Genomic DNA, 21304 nt, shown 5'->3' on the forward strand with positions numbered 1-21304 from the left:
ACCGTGTCCTAATCAGACACGAGTCATGTGACACGCGATAAAAGGCATCTTTTCCATGTTAATCAGATTTTTTTGTCCAAACAGCCGCAACAGCAATACGCAACGATTCTATTTTAGAAACAGTTTCCATTTCTGTGACGTCAATCGCGGCTGGAAAAACAACATACAAATATGACAATGATAATCTCAGGTGCTGATTATGTGCTTTATTTAATTTAATGAGTTCGAATATCATTTTGCGTGACCTTTATAGGTGTACTGAAGGTGACAATGGATATTTCACCTCAGATCTTTAATAATTTGTAATAATATTACAATTATGTATTTAATTATAATTTAATATTTATTAATCAATTTATGTACTTATTTGGTTGGAAGTGCGGTGCACTTGCAGAGAGACTCCGCCCACACACACTCTACTGACTGGCTGTGATTTTTGATAGATTTAGTTGCGAGTAGTGCGCTTGCAGAGAGACTCCGCCCACGCGATCATCTGATTGGCTGTGATTTTTGATTGATTTGGTTGCGAGTGCGGTGCGCTTGCATAGAAACTCCGCCCACACACTCTACTGATTAGCTGTCATTTTTGATGGATTTGGTTGCGAGTGCAGTGCACTTGCAGAGAGACTCCGCCCACACGCTCATCTGATTGGCTGTGATTTTTGAATGATTTGGTTGCGAGTGCGGTGCACTTGCAGAGAGACTCCGCCCACACGCTCATCTGATTGGCTGTGATTTTTGATTGATTTGGTTGCAAGTGCGGTGCACTTGCAGAGAGACTCCGCCCACACGCTCTTCTGATTGGCTGTCATTTTTAAATGATTCGGTTGCAAGTGCTAAGCGCTTGCAGAGACTCCACCCACACGCTCATCTGATTGGCTGTGATTTTGGATTGATTTGGTTGCACGTGCAGTGCGCTTGCAGAGAGACTCCGCCCACACGCTCTTCTGATTGGCTGTGATTTTGGATTGATTTAGTCGCGCGTGCAGTGCATGATTCTAAATAAATTGAGAATCACAATTTTTTTTGCCTTTCCCACAATTCTGAACATATGAATGAACAAAATAACATTACTATTAACTATAGGTCCTGACAAAATGTTAATTGCCGCAGTCTATTTAAAAGGTTTAATTAATCTGAATGAATTATTTAAAAAATGGTTTGAATGAATGATTGAATGGCTTACTCATAAATACTTCTCTTATTTCATTGCTGGATGAATCAGAGTTTTTGAACGAATCTCTTGAATGAATCATTCAGTGGCAAATACGTGTTTGAACAGTGTGGTTACTGTGCGGCTGCAAAGCTGTTTCATACATGACAACGGCTCTCTCTGGATAAAGCGCCAACGCACTGTGATTTTTTTAAAGATTTAAAAGACACAGACGGATCGCTGTCATTCAGGAATAAGATTGCGTGGGTGATTGAAGTGAGATTGCGATCTTTTAATGATTAATCTCTAGTAAAAGGATAAGTAAACCTTGTAAATAACTTTTTGTCCTATAATAACAACTACTGACTGCCAAACCACAGTCATCACAATCATCATCACAATCATCATCACATGATCCAGCAGTGAAAGAATGACATGCTGACATCATGAATCATCTCATCACCTGACACACTCTCTCTGGTCATGAGAGCACAGAAACACACACTTCAAGACAGCAGCAATAAAATAATAATAATTTACTGTATAACACAGAATCCAAATTTCGGATGAATAAATCAAAACTAAACGACAGATACACACACAAACTTCACAACAACACGCCAAAATAAAAGTTCTTTTTAACTTTAAGATATTATAACAAAAATATATTACTATTGTATAGTAGAATGTACTTATCAAAGAATAACATTAAAACTTAATTTTAAATTTTAATTTTTAAAACCTCTGTTGTGCGGCATTTTGCCAAAAAATAAAAGATATGTTGAAATTTATTTTGATTACATTTTAAGAATAGGATCGTGTGAGTGTTTGAATCGAGATCGCCATCTTTTAAAGATTAATTGTGCAGCTCTAGTTATTATATTGTAAATGTTATTAATTCAATTGTTTTGACATCCTTTTTGATTAAATCATTTTGAAAATTTAATCCAGAATGGTTTTTATTCTTCAAATAAAAAAAATGGAATTTTGTGAATTTAAAAACAGCTGATTACTTCAACCATAACCAATGAACCGTTAGTTTTTTAACCCCCTCTGTAATGGTCTCAGTCGGTAGGGTTGCATGGAAAACATTATATTTACTCCAGAAGCGCGTCTGACGTGTGTGAGGAGGATGGAGCGGCGGGTCTCTTCAGAGAACAAAAGCTTTCGGCTCAATCAAGAACAATCTGTCCTGCCAAAGAACAAGAAATGTGAGAGGCTCCTGAGAGCGGGGTCACCCGTGGAGCCGCCCTCTCTGCTATCTGAGGTGCTCCGGCTCCTTCAACACGACGATCTTCACAACAACACAAAACCACACAGACAACATGAGCTCAACGCCGTGTTGAACCTGAAATGAAGACGGGAGACAAGGGTAAACGCATGCTACAGCTCAACATCACCATGTGTGAGGAGAGAGTGGTGCGGAGCAGATCAGGACGGGGTCATGAGGTCAAGAGGTCACGACACACGCTCCAATACTACAGTACAGCAGTGAACTGCGTTTCATGTCTGGGAAAGAGTTCGCCGGCTGTCACGATCAAGATATCTTCAACAAGTCTAAAATGTGATACTAGTGAATCTGACAACACTTCACCTACACCCTGTTCATATTTATAGTGGTTGACCCCATTTAACAGCTGATACAGCACATCTCAAGATAACATGTGACTGATTGCTGATACAGAATACAGTTTTTTGACAGCATGTACACACTTTTTAAATGAGTGCTGAAATATTTGACAACAGAACATTATCAATCCACAGGCCTGATTTATCAGCCACTCACTAAAGTATTTTATTTGTCCACCGGACACGTTTCTGCCAACAATGTCACGCCCTCCTTTACTTTATTTCATCTTGATTTTGTGAAAAAGTTTCACACACCTTAAAAGACAGAGCGGAAAGGGCACAAAATGGTTTAAAATGATGTAAAATAAAATAAAACAGCTAAAAAAAAAATCAAGATGCAAGTTGAGATCATAATTTGTTATTTTAATCTGTTCCCTTAAACCATCTTTGCTTAATTCATTTAATTTAATTTAATTCAGTTTTATCTTGACAAACTGGACACACTGCATGAGGGAATTTTAAATGTGTTTGTCATTTTTGTCATAGATGAAGGTCAGAAATTTATAAATGTCATTCATGTATATATATATATATATATATATATATATATATATATATATATATAAAATTGTTAAGTGCAACATTTTTTAAATCAAGTTGAAAAGGCTATTTATGAAAAGTCAAAAATTATGACGTAAAGTCAGAATTATGACTAATTTCGACTTTTTCCTCATAATTTTGACTTTTTAAGCCTCATAATTATTACGCAGTATGTCATAATTGTGACTTTTTATCTCGTAAAGACTTCATATCATATCATAATTTCAATTTCTTTTTTGTCATAATTATGACAAAAGCTAAAAATGATGACTTGGTATTTTTAATCTCATAATCATGACTAAGTATGTCATGAATATGACTTAGTATGTCATAACTATGACACAAAAAGTCGAAATTATGACACACTAAGTCATATTTATGAGATGAAAAGTCAAAATGATGACGTAAAAAGTCATAATCATGACAAAAACACAAATTATGACTAATTTTGACTTTTTTCCCTCATAATATCAACTTTTTAAACCTCATAATTATTATGTAGTATGTCAATTATTTTATCATAATAATGACATAGTATGTCAATTATAGGATATATATATACACAAAATTGTTAAGCGCTAGAACATTTTATTTACAAATAGCCATAACATGGTTATTTGTAAGTAAAATCCTTTTTAAAATAAATTAAATATTAAATATTTTGAATATTGAATATTTCAAAATATTGCCACTCCTGGTCAAAAATCTGGAGAGCGGCTAGTCCTTCACTTCAGGATCATTTAAATCCTAAACTTATTTCCAAAAGCCTATAATCTAACACACTAAACGAGCTAAAGATGAATGTCAGTGTGAAGCAGAAATGAGTTTAATGTCTGCAGAAGCTCGCAGCAGATCAGATCATCCTCACGATCAACACATGACGGGTTTAATGAATATGAACGAGCAGGAATCCGCGACCCCTCGTGACCTGCGCATCTGAAGGAAATTAACTAGACGAAATGGTGATTAATGCATGAATCCACTGACAGCACGAGGCTGTTTGATGACACGGTCACGTGCCAGTCTCGCTCGCGCACGTCAGCGGCTTATCAGGCAAACACGAGATGCTATTATCATCACCAACATTAAATTCACTGAATGAGGCCGTGAAATCTGGCCTTTATGAGAGTCAACAACATCGCGTTTAATACAGAACACAATAACAAAAGCTCTGTGGAATAAATAATACGTTTAGAGAAAATTAGTGACGTACGCCAACAAAGGGTCGACTGAACCAACAGCGTAAAGCTAAACGTAGAAGCTACAGATGGAGGAAACCTTACACAACCACACACAAACACGACCCTAAACTCAAACACACACATCCACAGAGCTTCACAAAACAGACTCATGTCGGCTGAGTGTCTCCGGAAGCTCCACACGAGACGCTCGACACGTACCTGAACACCGCGTCCTCTTTGCTGCATCTCGCGAGCGGTGAAAGCGCGTTTCTTTTGTTGAAGAGTTTGTGAAACAACGTGGGGGCCATAATCGACCCTCAATTTGAAGGAAAAAGTCCGTTTTGTGTTCAATTCCTGAGGCACACTCGACTCCAGCAAACGGACTCCATTTGTGGGACAGTCATATGACTGCCATTAGTCACACGAGCTGCTTGGCAACGCCACTGCGCTCCGATTGGTCGATTTTTTGCTGCGCTCCCCTCCGCGTTCCTGATTGGCTGATATTTTTGTTTATGGACCACGTGGTCAGAATGGCTGTGTTGATGTTTTGGGGTTGAATTTAAAACCGATGCGTTTCATCTATATTATGGAAATCCATTTCCGCCACATGAGGAACACAAATCATAAATCATAATTATGACACAAAAAATAGAAATTATGACACACTAATTCATATTAATGAGATGAAGTGTCGAAATTATGACGTAAAAAGATCATAATCATGACGTCATAATTCCTCATAATTTATACTTTTTAAACCTCACAATTATTACATAGTATGTCATAATTTCAACTTTTTATAATTATAGTATACCATAATTTTGATTTTTTTTTTTTTTTGTCAATTATGACAAAAGCTCGAAACCATGACTAACAAGACTAAATTATGATATATTTTTAATCCCATAATCATGACTAAGTATGTTGTGAAAATGACTTAGTATACCATAATTATGACACAAAAGGTCGAAATTATGACACACTAAATCATATTTATGAGATGAAAAGTCGAAATCATGACATAAAAGTCTAATTTCGACTTTTTAAACCTCATAATTATTACATAGTATGTCATAATTTTCTATTTTTTTTTTTTTTTTGTCACAATTCAAACACAAACAAACACTCAAAATGATGACTTGGTATTTTTAATCTCATAATTATAAGTAAAATCTCAAAAGTATGTCACGAATATAACTTAGTATGTCATAATTATGACACAAAGTTGAAATTAGGACACACTAAGTCAAATTTATGAGGTTTAAAAAGTCGAAATTATGACGTACAAAGTCATAATCATGACATAAAAGTAATAATTATGACTAATTTAGACTTTTCCCTCATAATTTCGACTTTTTAACCTCATAATTATTACGTATATGTCAATTTAAACTTTTTATCTCATAATTTTTTGTCATAATTATGACAAAAGCTCAAAATTACAGTATTTTTAATCACCTAATTATGACTATGTCATGAATATGACTTAGTATGTCATAATTATGAAAAAGTCATTATGACACACTAAGTCATATTTATGAGATGAAAAGTCAAAATTGACATGTCACAATTATGACTCATTTAGACTTTTCCCTCATAACTGACTTTTTAAACCTCATAATTATTACGTAGTATATATGTCATAATTTCAACTTTTTATCTTATGTCAATTATAGTATCATAATTTCAATTTTTTTTTTTTTTGTCATAATTATGATAAAAGCTCAAAATGATGACTTGGTATTTTTAATCTCATAATTATGAAATAAAAAGTCGAAATTATGACACACCAAGTCATATTTATGAGATGCAAAGTTTTAATTATGAAGTAAAACTCATAATCATAACATAAAAGTCATAATTATGACTAATTTCAACTTTTGCACATAATTTTGACTTTGAAACCTCATAATTATTACATAGTATGTCATAATTCCAACTTTTTATCATAATAATGGCATGACAATTATAGTATATACAAAAGATCAAAATTATGACTTAGTATGTCGTATTTATGATTCACCAAAGCATGATTTTTCATAAATATTGCACCCAATGCAAGGCATTAAACTCATGAGACACGAGCGTTTCATCCTTTTTATGCACAAAAAAAAGATTTTGGTAAATCAAGATCAGTTGCACAATATTCTTTATTTGTCTTTTAGTATTTGTTAATCTTTTACACATAAACATCTAATATAAATAATTTCATTTATAAGTTTCTCTTCCCATTAAATTCCACTTCAGCTGGCACTGCAAGGCATCATTAGCTTCTCATTTTCAGTACTGCATTAAAATCATCAGTTAAGTACAGATTTCATAACTCGACTTCATTTCACATAGGTATGTTCCATAAGAGGACAAGTTGTATATTAATCATCCCTTTATGTTTTCTTGAACAGTCTGACCCAGATAAATACATATTCATCTCTCTTGAGGTCTTCAGGAGCACAGCAAAGCCAAAAACACTGCATGGGCATTATATTCAGATAAAATATGTGTAGAAATCTAACGCTGTTCACTGCGAGTCTGAGTTGCCCTCTGCTGGTCAGATTTGCTCCTGAACTCCCGATCAAACTCCACTTGTGCTGAAGTCCTCTCAGATGGTGGAGAGGATCTATAAAAAACAGAAAAACATGCCGAAAGGATCACGAATCCCCGTTCAGTGTCAAAAGTGTCTCTAAGGGGAATAAGGAAAAGAGTTACCGGTTTGGCAGGAAACGTAAACGAGCGTGTTTGTTTCAGTCTGTGGAAAAAGGCTTCTCTATCAAACTCATCTGCAAAGTCAAAGAACCTCACAGGCCCTGAGGGAATATCTGAGGATTCCTCTGATTTCGGCTGAACCCGCTCGTCCTGCTGCTCTGTCTTATCATGTTTATGGCTTGACACGTTTCGAACCCTCACAATATCACTGAACGTCACTTTTCTGCATTTTATTAGTTTTCTCTTCTCTGCAAAACACTGAAAAAGAAAACGTTCTTATTAACCTGTGGATGTTGAGTTATGATACTGTACACACACACACACACACACACACACACACACACTCTGAGTATTAATCACCTTTTTCCCAACAGGGGACAGAAGTACAGGTCTGGTGCTCACAGGTGTTCTCTCCTCCACTGATCTCAACACTCCTCCTCAAGGAAACAGATCTTTATTAACTCAGTCATGTCATCTACTGTAACTGACACACGGAGTGAAACACGTACCTGACGCAACATCTGAGGCCAAGCGTTCAGAGGACACACGTACAGGAGAGAGCCTGAGAAATACAGCATATAATCTTTGTGATGAGCAGCAGATCAGCACACATATATACAGCAGTGTGGCCAAAAGTTGAAGAAAAATTGAATAGAAATATTGAAAATCAAATATTATTAAGATTTTGTAAGCATATTGTGTAGTTGTGCTTGGAGTCGAATGTTTTATTTGTGATGAAACACAATGAAACATGACAAATTGTGACATAATTTTTGGCCAGAAATTATGAACACATGAAAAAACAAGAGAGAACAAACTAAATATTAATAACTGATTATTGTAGTCAATGTAGGCATTTTCCTGTCAGTTTTTTGTTTTTCTGTGCATTTTTTATTTTTGGTTCTCGAATCTGATTGGCTGAGAGCCGTGTGATATTCTAGTGATAACAGCACTCTTACCTTTTCACCGTTTGTATCACTCCGCTTGAAGCGACTGTTATGGCGGCCGAACAAATCCACTGTATTTTTTACAAATACTACACATGTTGTACGGACTGTAGTTTTAAGAGTTTTTAGGCGAGAATGTAGTTGTTTAGACCTGAAATATGTTACTCATATTCAATCATAGCGCCTATTTTACAATTTGTTTAGACGTTTGCGGAGATGTGAGCTCCAGGCCGTCAGCGGTCGTTCAGTGCTCGTGTACCCGCCGAGAACAGCTTCATCTCAGCCAGTGCTTCAGGGATTTGCCACTGCCTTTTATAGTGGTTAAACATGAGATATAATTCATTTTGGGTACATAAAACGGGCAGTGTTTGGTCTTATTAATCTATTACTTGTTCCTGAGCAAATCGAATTGGGCTATGTTCAATTTAATAATTTAATATTGAGGCTATATTTAACATCCTGTAGAGCACTGCTTTTGTACGTTTGACTGAATTGTACAATTGTGTTTATTTCCTGTTGTCATTTATAATGGCTATTGTTGTTCATTTAAATATTTTTGTTCAATAAATATTATTTTATATAAATAGTAAGTTGTATTTGGTATTGAGAAAGGGTCTGGTAGTGCGTAATATTATGGATTGAGTGAAAGTTACATTTATATACCATTAGTTGGCGGCAAAACTTACTAGTGAATGAGTCAGTCACAAGAGACTTTTAAATTGAAAGGACTTTTGTAAACAAAGGACGTTGTTTTAGCGCTGTATGTTATGGAAAATTCCCTTTTCCACTGTGAAAAGGACAAATACAAATATCACTTTCCTCTGTGGACATTCAAATGGATTTTTATAATGGATATAATATTATGGACATCGACCTGAAGAGTGAATGTTATATCAGACACAGGTAATGCTCGCTCAGGCGATCTCTCTCTCTCTCTATAATACTATAGAAAATACAATGAGTTTCAATGGAGCTACTCAACATTCATTAGTTACTAGTTCTAAAGTGACGTTTTATAATTAGTAACGGAGGCTTGGTCACAACTGTCAACTTGAGATTTGAATCCGTGGTGGAAGGAAGTAGTTCTGTACTAAAGAGGGTTTTAAAGACACTCCATTGTTGTTCTTATTTATTTACACACTCGTGCCGTCGAACTGTTGTATAAACACAATATCACACTCATGGCCGTGCAAAAATATGGCTGTAGATCAACACACTGTGATTACCTACAGCCGAACCACAGCCGTGCTGATATACAGCCATATCGCATGGCTACGGGTGTGATATTGTTCCTATATATACAGGTGCTGGTCATATAATTAGAATATCATCAAAAAGTTGATTTATTTCACTAATTCCATTCAAAAAGTGAAACTTGTATATTATATTCATTCATTACACACAGACTGATATATTTCAAATGTTTATTTCTTTTAATTTTGATGATTATAAAGGACAACTAAGGAAAATCCCAAATTCAGTATCTCAGAAAATTAGAATATTGTGAAAAGGTTCAATATTGAAGACACCTGGTGCCACACTCTAATCAGCTAATTAACTCAAAACACCTGCAAAGTCCTTTAAATGGTCTCTCAGTCTAGTTCTGTAGGCTACACAATCATGGGGAAGACTGCTGACTTGACAGTTGTCCAAAAGACGACCATTGACACATTGCACAAGGAGGGCAAGACACAAAAGGTCATTGCAAAAGAGGCTGGCTGTTCACAGAGCTCTGTGTCCAAGCACATTAATAGAGAGGCGAAGGGAAGGAAAAGATGTGGTAGAAAAAAGTGTACAAGCAATAGGGATAACTGCACCCTGGAGAGGATTGTGAAACAAAACCCATTCAAAAATGTGGGGGAGATTCACAAAGAGTGGACTGCAGCTGGAGTCAGTGCTTCAAGAACCACTACGCACAGACGTATGCAAGACATGGGTTTCAGCTGTCGCATTCCTTGTGTCAAGCCACTCTTGAACAACAGACAGCGTCAGAAGCGTCTCGCCTGGGCTAAAGACAAAAAGGACTGGACTGCTGCTGAGTGGTCCAAAGTTATGTTCTCTGATGAAAGTAAATTTTGCATTTCCTTTGGAAATCAGGGTCCCAGAGTCTGGAGGAAGAGAGGCACACAATCCACGTTGCTTGAGGTCCAGTGTAAAGTTTCCACAGTCAGTGATGGTTTGGGGTGCCGTGTCATCTGCTGGTGTTGGTCCACTGTGTTTTCTGAGGTCCAAGGTCAACGCAGCCGTATACCAGGAAGTTTTAGAGCACTTCATGCTTCCTGCTGCTGACCAACTTTATGGAGATGCAGATTTCATTTTCCAACAGGACTTGGCACCTGCACACAGTGCCAAAGCTACCAGTACCTGGTTTAAGGACCATGGTATCCCTGTTCTTAATTGCCCAGCAAACTCGCCTGACCTTAACCCCATAGAAAATCTATGTGGTATTGTGAAGAGGAAGATGCGATATGCCAGACCCAACAATGCAGAAGAGCTGAAGGCCACTATCAGAGCAACCTGGGCTCTTATAACACCTGAGCAGTGCCACAGACTGATCGACTCCATGCCACGCCGCATTGCTGCAGTAATTCAGGCAAAAGGAGCCCCAACTAAGTATTGAGTGCTGTACATGCTCATACTTTTCATGTTCATACTTTTCATTTGGCCAAGATTTCTAAAAATCCTTTCTTTGTATTGGTCTTAAGTAATATTCTAATTTTCTGAGATACTGAATTTGGGATTTTCCTTAGTTGTCAGTTATAATCATCAAAATTAAAAGAAATAAACATTTGAAATATATCAGTCTGTGTGTAATGAATGAATATAATATACAAGTTTCACGTTTTGAATGGAATTAGTGAAATAAATCAACTTTTTGATGATATTCTAATTATATGACCAGCACCTGTATATTTGAATAGTCATCTAAAAATTTTACACTACGTTTTTTTAAATAAAATGTTTAAAAAATGCTTAGACTTCTCAAACCAATCTGTGTAAAAATGTGTGCATAAAAGCTTTACCTAATAGGTGACAAAGAAAATTCTTTCTCTTTCTCTTCAGCAGGGTCTGATGACAGTTCTGCAGGAAATGAACGAGAAACAGCCTCTCATGCACTGAAACGTTTGTGTGAAACGATCAGATCTGAATGAAACGCAGCCATGATGACATACCGAGAATGGAGGAGAGGTTTGGAAGCGGCTGCAGAGCGATATCCTGCGCATGACTGAGATCAAGAAGAGTGGAATTTTTCACACCGTTCATCAATCCATCTCCAAGTAAGGCACTTCCTCCATCTGAGAGACACACAAACAAGTTTACAGTTAATAATGTTCAATGAAAACACTAGAAAGTCAAACACTGTATTTAATGAATTGTACAGATTGAACGCTTGGAACAACTGTAATGTTTGGGTGAAGTAAACTACTCCTAATTTAACCAGAGTTCTCAAACGTATTAATTATACCATAATTGTCAGCTTTGCGAAACTCCTCGATGGATGAAAGCGTCGAGTCCTCATCTGAAGCTGGAGAATCGACATCCAAGCAATCCAATAGGAAGCTGGAGACACCAGAGGGCATCGTTATACCTGCTCAGTGACAGAGAACGGGTTTTCACAGGCCTGTGAGGAAACGTAACTGCACAAAACACTGAACTGGGAGCTTCAGAACCAACTTGTGGAGTCCTGGCTGAAGTTCTCGGAGGTGCCGGCAGCAGATGTGCCCTGCTGAGAGCAGACGAGAGTATAGTTACGCTCTTTATCCACCATTCGGCTGTCCAAAACTCCACAAGAACTCTTAGTTAGTGTTCAGTCAGTGACATCAGAGCTCTCGTACCTCATCGTGATCTGAAGTCAACGTTCCTCCATTCAGACATCTTCCATCTGCCTTCACTACCCTGAAACTTGAAATTCTCACAATATGACAATAGAAATAAAGAAACATTATGCACTGAGTTATCTCTTTAGTATGGTCCACTCCCATATGTTGAGTTCAAGTCCTGCTGGGAAGTTCGTATTTACGAGTTCGTCCGACTATGTGCTGGTCTTCATGTGCGTTCAACTCGTAAATACGATAATTCCGACATGACTTGAATGCACCGTTTGCTCAGTCATCAGAATGATGCTCAGCTCAGGCCATCTTCCACCACACTAGTGAAGCTAATGAATATTAAAGTAGGTTTACTGATCAATAATCGAATTAATAGCTTGGTCCAATCTGAGCATTTGCAAAACAAAAAGCCATCGGTCCTAACTCCGAGGTGAAAAGCAGGGGTATCACTAGGCCATTTTAGGAGGGTTTTAGCCTAAATTTCCACCCATCCCTCATTTGCAATTAACTCCATAATATATTGTGTACACTAATTGTGATTGCCTCATGAGATTTTGGCATCTGGCAGGAGACTTTGTAACTTTTCCTACTCTTGCAATACTTCATACTTCAGTGCAATAAAATTACTGAAATGTGTTATAATATTCATTTTATAATAAATCCAAAAGCAAAACGCGTGAAAAGAACTATAAAAGGTAGTGGAAATGGCAAATGAATTAATGTGTGGTCCTCTGCAGCCATCTACTGGTTATATTGGTAATTTTTCTGTTAAAAGTGTTTGTTTTCCACCAGGTGACAGAAATCCTCCACTAAAGCCCTGAGTATACTTCATTTTTTGTTGAATGCACAGCCTTGCAAAGTATACTTGACTCATACGCATACACAGGAATTTGACGCATGCACAGTTTTGAGCAATCTCTCGCCACGAGTTCCAACCCATGTAAATATATTTGTGTCCTTTCATGCTACAGTACAAATGAGGGTACTTTCTAACCTCTTCACACAATCTCTCGTCTATATAGGCCTCCATCGTCGCTGCAGCTTGCATGTGTTCCGGTCTGTTCTGTTTATGCAGTTTTTCTTTGACTACCTTGTGAATCGACGCCCCCAGGGCACAGCTGCCACCTTGTGGATAAACTAATTACTGCAAAAAAAATTAAATGTGCATGTGCGACCTACAAAGTACGCGTGGTTACTAAAATCCGGCGGTGTGCGTACAGTACGAACATACTCTTCTGATGATGAAATTTGTACGTGTAAAAAGTGAAGTATACTTTGGGCTTAAAGCATGAAACATTTTCCATATTATCTCCATGAATTAAAATGTTAAATGTAGATCTTCTTTAAAGTTAATTTTACTGCACAAATGCAGTAAAAAAAAAAAAAAAAAAGTGTTTAAAACATTAGGCCTACATATTTAAAAAATATTTTAGATTGCCAGTCTAGACAATTACAGTATATAAAGTTTGTATAAAGATAAAATATAAAGTTTGTCTATATTCTTAATGTAGATATTAGCTGGTTATTTAAAATGATTAGAAATTGATTCAATATTCAGGGATTGACTTGATAAATAGTGTAGAACCTACTGTATTGTTCATGCCCACATTAGTATACAAACAATATACATTATTATTTATTTATTTTAAATCATACCCTCACTGTGGGCTGAGCCCTAATATAGAAATCTCAGAATCGCCCCTGGTGAAAAGTAAACAGTCCTGCTGAGCAAACATTACATAATATTTAATAACAATAATAATATCAACAACCCATGATTCGTTCACTCGCTACTCGGCAGGTGTAACTCATGAGTATTTAGTATTAATGGTTTTGTAAATAATCCCACCTGTCTTTGTTGCATCCATATCCTTTTAGCTTAGAAAGCTGGCGACCTCGACGAGCACTTCGACTGCGTTTAGACCCGTGTGTTTGGAAATCTAGGAGTTAAAAATGACATTTATAACGAGTCGATGAATAACGCAGAATTAGAGCTAAAAACGCAAAGTCTCGTACAGGAGAATGACGGGGCAGCTCTCATCGGCGTCACACTGCGCTCAGCGCTTTTTACTCCGGATCTCCTAACAGTCATACTTGAGAAACGAACTGAACGGTTCCGTATAACGTTATCGAGCAGAGATCCGCCTTTTACACTACAACACTGAAATCAGCATTGCTACTTTATTACCGGTAGTCTGTCGTTAAAGTGGGCGTGGTCCACGCTCGAGGAACGTAACCAAGCAACGCGAGTAACTCATTAGTCCTACTCCAAAATAATAAGCTCTGAAGTAAAAAGAAATCGTTTAACATAACGCTGTTTTTAGTGCTCGTCTAGTATGGGTAGAATAATAATAAATGTGTGGGTTAAGTGTACAATTATATTTCCTCAAGTTATTAAACAACTTAAATGACATTAAGAGTAGCATCTAAAATCACAATGAAAAAAAAATGACAATTCTTGTTTTATGGAATATTGCTGTAGGCCTATTATAAATTATTTACGTGCACATCATCATCATTATTATTATAAATAATGTAGGCCTACCTCATAATCTTTAATCAAAATAACTTCCCATCCCTCTTGCAGTAGAGACCCGATTATTTTATTATTGAACATAATAAACACTATATACATTAAAAATGGCATTCATTTTAAATAGTAAATCAAAGCACACCAACTAACTGAAAAAGAAAAGTTTCATCCCAGCACGTTTGCATGCCAATATTTTAATGGTGGAAAATAACTACTCTTTAGCAATCACTGTAAAGCTGCTTTGAAACAATCTGTATCGTATAAAGCGCTGTAGAAATAAAGGTGAATTGAGTTGAAAAAGTTGAGAACAATATCCATATTTAAATCTTTAAAAACTAAAATAACTAGCTTCCAGCAGACGTGGATTACTTTTATGATGGATGGATACACTTTTTTGGACTTCAAAATCAGAAGCACCATTCACTACCATCATAAAGCTTGGAAGAGCCACGATATTTTTTAATATAACTCTGATTGTGTTAGTCTGAGAGAAGATCTCATATACACCTAGGATGGCTTGAGGGTGAGTAAATCATGGGATAATTTTCATTTTTGGGTGAACTGTCCCTTTAAGCCTTCTGATCTTGTGTTACCGTTATGTTCAGGTGTAGTGCCTGAGTTATCTTAGTTGATCGTTCATTCTGCGTCATGCATCTCTTTGTGGAAGTTTTCTACACACATCCATGACACTGACGTTTTGGCAAGGTTCTCTCAAAGTTATGAATACGTTCTTCCAGTAACGTTAATAGAACATTCCTACAGCGTTATCGGGTCTTTAATAATGTTCTCAAAATGTTAGCACAAAAACATTATATATCATTCATTTGTTTTGAACATTCAGAAATAATGTTTTCATTAGTTAATGAACATATTTTTTAGAACATATTTTTGTTAGCGGGGTGTCTCCATTACTCCCTGCTTGCTGACTAAAAACATCTCAAACAGCCTAACAACTCAAAAACATCGACTTTCATTAAACTCAAGTAATGAAAAAGATAGAAACTCACACACAGAGAACGAAATATGTTTGACAAGTTGTACCAAAAGGAAACATTTATTACATACTCTGTGTGGTCTTTATCACATTTAGGACCAAAGAACATTCCATAAATTAACTATCACATGTGACAGAAATAGTTATTACAAATGTTATTAAATGTATGCCTTCATTACAGTGAGAATCAAAAATACCATTTCAAAAAGGAAAGTTTACAGAGTTTTTATAATTCCTCAAAATCATTAATAATCCTTACGATCCATTAAAATTTTTCAGACTCCTCCTCCTCACATTTACTGCTGGTTGCACTGCAAGTAGAATGTCTTTTTTTACACCTGAAAAAAACAAACAAGCTTGTATAATTACAACAAAAGTCAGTGCATCCCTGTGCCATATCACAACAATGTCAAACAACTGAAAACTCTCATATTATAATTATATTATTTCTTATTTAAATAAAGAAAATTTTTTAAAGGACAATAAAGAAATGACACTTCATTTCATTTTTGTGGGTACCATAAAGTCTGTATGTGTTTTTATACAAGCAAACTTTAGAGTTCTGCTAATGCCACAGCAAACAGCAGGGGGCGCTGCTCTTATCAGGCTTACCAAACTACTGTCTGCATGTCACTGATAGTCTCTGGTAAAGATGATCCCAGACTCTCCGGAAGCAGAAGGTAGAGCAACCCGGAGAGAACATTCAGACTGCCGATTAAGATGTACGGCAAAGATCTGAAGTAGCCTCCTGCAGCAAAACAACAAGAGACACTTCAACAAATGGTTTTGATAGGCATGTTTGAGAAATTATTACAGACTACATTATTTTCTTGTTTAAAGCATAAACTCACTTAATTTTAATTAATTTTCCAGAAAATATTTCTTAAGTCGTTTTGCTTCTTCAGTAAATGTCTCTTGTTTTAAGGTAAGGCAGGGCAAGTTTATTTATATAGCACATTTCATACACAATAATAATTCAAAGTGATTTACATCGAAAAGGAATTAAAATCATAAAATGTTCACAACAGATGCATAAGAAATAAAAATAATAAAAGCAGAGAATAAAAATGATTACATTTATTACTAAATTCAGGGCGTCGCTATCTGAATGGAAGAGTCTAAGAGTTTCGGTTTGTGATTTTACACTTGTAGCAACACATCAGCTTTCCTAGCGTCTCTTCACCCCTAATTGAGTGTGTAAACTTTACACTTTAAACTCCCTTTGGGAAGGCCAGTGAGGAGTCCACTACAACAATCCACCCTGCTGGAGATGAAAGCATGAACAAGTTTCTCTAAGTCTTGACTGGAGACAAAGCATCTAATTCTTGCAATATTTTTGAGATGATAATATGCTGATTTAGTGATTGCTTTTACATGACTACTGAAACTCACTCCAAAATCACACCAAGATTCCTGACTTGATTTTTTTGTTGTTTGACCCCTAGAGTCAAGGTCTGTGTTCACCTTGAAAACTTCATCTTTGTTTCCAAATGCGATGTCTTCAGTTTTGTCTTTGTTTAACTGAAGAAAGTTTTGGCACATCAAACTGTTAATTTCATCAATGCATTGGCACAGGGAGCAGTCGTTAGGTGAGAGGGCAAGGTAAATCTGGGTGTCGTCTGCATAGCTGTGATGGGCAATTTGGTTCTTTCTCATTATTTGGCTCAGTGGCAGCATATATAGGTTGAACAACAGCGGTCCAAGAATTGAGCCTTGTGGGACTCCACATGTCATGGATGTCCACTCAGACTTATGGTCACCGATACTCACATAATAACCTTTCCCTTCTAAGTATGACCTGAATCATTTTAAGACCATTCCAGAAAGCCCGACCCAGTTTTCCAGCCTGTCAAGGAGTATGTTGTGATCGACAGTGTCAAGCGCAGCACTGAGATCATGTGGTATCAGCACTGATATTTTGCCTGTATCTGTATTGAGGCGAATATAATTTATTATGAGTGCTGATTCTTTACTATGATGTGGTCGGGAACCAGATTTAAAGTTGTCAAAGTATCCATTCAAGCTTAAGAATTTGTTCAGCTGATTGAAAACAACTTTTTTGATTATCTTGCCAATGAAAGGAAGATTACCACTTCTAGGAGATCAGAAAAAAAGAGAGTGTGTCAAGGGCTCAGGTTGATGTTTTAAAATGCTGTACAGTTTCTTTCAAGATTTTACCATCAATTGCCTCAAAATCAGACAGAGTGACTAATTTCTGAAATTGTGGACGAGTCTGTCTGACCTCAGCACAACACAAAGATAAGCTGATCGCATTTCTGATATTATTGATCTTCTCAGGAAAAAAAGGAAGCAAACTCACTGCATTTGCTGTCTGTAGGCATGTTGATGGTATCAAATTTTTAATTGCTGAAGCTTTTATCACGGTATATGGTAATATCACAATATTAAAATAAGTTGCAAAAAAAGTGTTGTCACACTATAACAGGTTTAAGAATTCTTTTTCTTATAACAAAAAAAACCTGAATATTTAAATAAAATAATACACACAAAAAAATTCTAAAGTAAAATGTTTCAAACAGATTAATGTGCAAAAGAATTATAAAGAATAACAGGTAACTTTACAATAAAGTCTCATTATTTAACGTTAGTTAATGCATTAACTAAGATTAAGAATGAGCAATAGCTACATTTGTTACAGAAGGTATTATTTTTGTTAATGTTAGTTAAAAAAAAACTGATCATTGTTAGTTTTAGCTCAGGTCCATTAAATAATAGTAACATCTTTTGATTTTAGTAATGTTATTAAACTTTAACTAAGAAATTAACATTAATAATTGCTTTATAAGTATTTTTCATTGTCAGTTTGGTGATAATGAATTAACGTGTTCGCTTATGAAGTCTTATGTCACTAAGTGTTACTGAACAATAACAAATAATCAGAACATTTTCAGTCATTACAGGGCATGTTGTAGTCCAGATTAAAATATAAAAATGTTTAAGTTTGAAAGTAAATTGCCTATTAAGTGTTTAAGTATTTGGTGCTGTGATGAACAACATTGTTTGAAGCATTTTAATTACTGTTCAGTAGAGCAGCTGCTTTGTTTACAGGGTTTCCGGGGTAACCGCTGCACTTCTGCTGTTCCATCAGCGCCCTCTGCTGTCAGAGAGTGAACGTGCACTTTCATTCAGCGTGTCTCCTTCACTCGTTCCTCCATGTGCTTCTCATGTACATTGGGCTTGTTTACATCAGTGCGTGTCCCTTTGACGCAGAATACAGCGGTGTTGTGCATTTTATATGGTTGATGGGGAAAATATTCTTAAAATGCATTATAAAAATGTGAATAAATAATTATTCACAGTATTTTGAAGTGCCCACGATAACAATATCGTGCATATTCATTACTGCGACATATCGTATTACCGAAAATATCGGCACACGTCTAGCTGTCTGAGAGCATTTCACTGGGAATCTGACTTGGGGATTTGTTAGTCTCTCAACAGTAGCAAAAAGAGTGCAGGTACTGTTTAAGTTGCTGTTTATAATGACTAAAAAGAAGATTTGACGAGCTGTGCCTAGTTCCATAGCTATACTTAGATATTCAAAGGACAAGTAATCGTCACATGACACTTGCTTGCATTGATAGACATCTTTAAATAGAGCAGCTACACCTCCACCTCTCCTGACAGCTCTGCAGACACTCATAAAAGTAAAGTTAGAGGGGCTGTTTCACTGAGGACTGTTGCACTGCAGCTGTCTTCTAGCCATGTTTCATTTAGAAGCATAAAATCTAGGTTGTTGTGTTGATGTTAATGACTATAAGTTTGTTGCGGATGATTAAAAGTGCTAATTTAACAGTGTCAGTTTTTGTCCCCACAGCAATCTCAGATTGACTTTTAATAGGCAGCAAATTACACGGGTTTGCTGTACAACATGAGAAGGCTTTAGACTTTCTATCATATAACAGAACAGAAATAGAGAAAGCTACAGGCACACTGAGTTCCTGCTTGTTCTGTAAACATATGAGACAGTAACTATTATCATACCAGGGACCCGACACATATCAGTGAGAGCTGTTATCAGTTGTTTTTGGTTCACCTAGAGCAGATGGAGGAGTGTGCGGGCCCTGGTGTTGAGGCAGAGGCCGAAGAGCTCTCACAGGAGGAGGGGGAGGGCGAGCTGGGCCCACAGGCTTTGGTGGTTGTGGGGCTTGCCACTTTTTGGTTGATATCTAGGGGCTCGCAGCGATAGATAGTTTGGTTCCGGCATTCACCAGTTCTTCCATTCTCTCTGAGAAGCTCAGAAGCGAGGATGCAGGAAAGAGGGATAATGTGTGTGGTGAGAGGGGCTGTGTCTCTGGTGTAATTGGAGCTGAAATATGTTATCCTGGCTTCCCTCACTTTTCCCAAGAGGGTATCCTTGGGTGTCGAAACTTGGAGCAGTTGTAGTTCATCACAATCTCTCTGTAGGGAAAATTTTTGGGCAGGCTCAGCTGAGATTGTGTCCGTGAGCAGTGCTTGTTGTGGCTGCTTGGTGTTATCATTGTCCTTGTAGGGTGTCATTCACATTCAGGTGCTGAAGTGAAGTCCTGTGGTCATGTTTGTTTGGGTGGAGGCCGTCTGATGTGAACAGTTGTCTTTTAATCCAGAAAAGACTGAAGTTGTCAATAAAGTTCAGCCCTCTCATGTTGCATGTTTTGTGGAGCAATCTATTTAGACCATAAACATATAGTACATTTCAAGTATAAAAATTAATACCTAAATAGGAACATAGTAGCATCCTTAAAGATAAAATAATATATAAATAGTTAACTATAGGAATGTTATGTTCACCTAAAGAAAACTTACAAGTATACTTGCAGTATAAAACTACTAAACTAGTAGTTTACTGAGAGTACACTTTCATAAGTGTACTTTCATAAACTAAAAAAATGTTCTAGAAGTATTTGACTAGTAAACTATCAGGATACCTATATAGTTCACTTGTAGTACAGATGCAGTACAAATGAAAAACTTAGTTGTAAACTAGTTGTGTACTCAACATTTACTTAAAGTATACTTAAAAGTATAGTTTTATACACTAAAAAGTGGACCAGTTTAGTCCCAAGTAGTATTGAAACAGTTCACTTGCAAGTATACTACTACTACACTGATATTAGTATACTTACTACATAAAGGCCTGGTTTTACAGACAGGGTTTAGCCTAAGCCAGAATTAGGTCTTTGTTCAATTAGGGCATTTAGGTAGCTTTTATAAACTAGAAAAAAACATTACTGGTGTGCATCTTGAGATAAAACAATGCACTGTCATTTTAAGATATGTCAGTGCAAGTTGCTTTCAGTTAAAGCAGCTCAAACATGCATTTTAGTCTAGGACTAGCTTAATCCTTGTCTGTGAAACCAGGGGGAAAGTATACTTAAAAGTATACTTAGAACTTTACTTAAGTATACTTAATAAAATGAACTTGAAGTATACTTATTTTTTGTAAGGGCTATCAGGGTGCTGGACTCGGCTGTAACATGAGCAGCTGATGAAGCTTTCCTGTGTTTTCTGGCAGTTCTGACAGGACCGCAAGTAAATGTATTTCAAAAACTGCAAACTTTAGGAGAAGTCTATGGCAGTTTGTGCAGCAAATTCAGTAGGAACCTGGTCAGATAAAAAAAATCCCCATAAAATACTATTCCGGTCACAAAAGTTTCTAGTTTTAGTGTTGGTGCCAAGCTTTGTTGTTTGAGCACTGTGCTCAATTGGTAAAGTTAAAATATATAAAATATATTTATAGATATAAAATAAAAGCGAGAGAGCAAAGTGTGGAGAAGTAAGCAAGAGTGTCCGA

The 21304-nt window shown here is 36.5% G+C and overlaps 1 protein-coding gene across 14 annotated transcripts in view; it reads right to left on the reverse strand.

The window, feature by feature from the left end:
- Positions 1-6639: 6639 nt before the first annotated feature.
- slc22a21 (solute carrier family 22 member 21) overlaps positions 6640-21304 on the reverse strand; it is a 67388-nt gene continuing 52723 nt past the window's right edge. For 6 of the 14 annotated variants that reach the window (XM_051876722.1, XM_051876721.1, XM_051876720.1 and 3 more), the window contains exons 9-10: positions 16123-16258; positions 15539-15848 (exon numbers count right to left, since the gene is read on the reverse strand). In XM_051876722.1, coding sequence (XP_051732682.1) covers positions 15776-15848; positions 16123-16258 — 209 coding nt within the window. In that variant the 3' untranslated portion in view covers positions 15539-15775. Of the gene's footprint in view, positions 7121-7209; positions 7465-7566; positions 7769-11176; positions 11235-11326; positions 11450-11619; positions 11743-11828; positions 11881-11989; positions 12057-13832; positions 13924-15538; positions 15849-16120; positions 16259-19567; positions 21115-21304 lie in introns of those variants that run through there. The other 8 variants (XR_007927051.1, XR_007927048.1, XR_007927047.1 and 5 more) reach the window with 8 other exon arrangements.

The sequence above is a fragment of the Ctenopharyngodon idella genome, chromosome 21 (genome assembly GCF_019924925.1).
Source record: "Ctenopharyngodon idella isolate HZGC_01 chromosome 21, HZGC01, whole genome shotgun sequence".
Taxonomy (NCBI): Eukaryota; Metazoa; Chordata; class Actinopteri; order Cypriniformes; family Xenocyprididae; genus Ctenopharyngodon; species Ctenopharyngodon idella.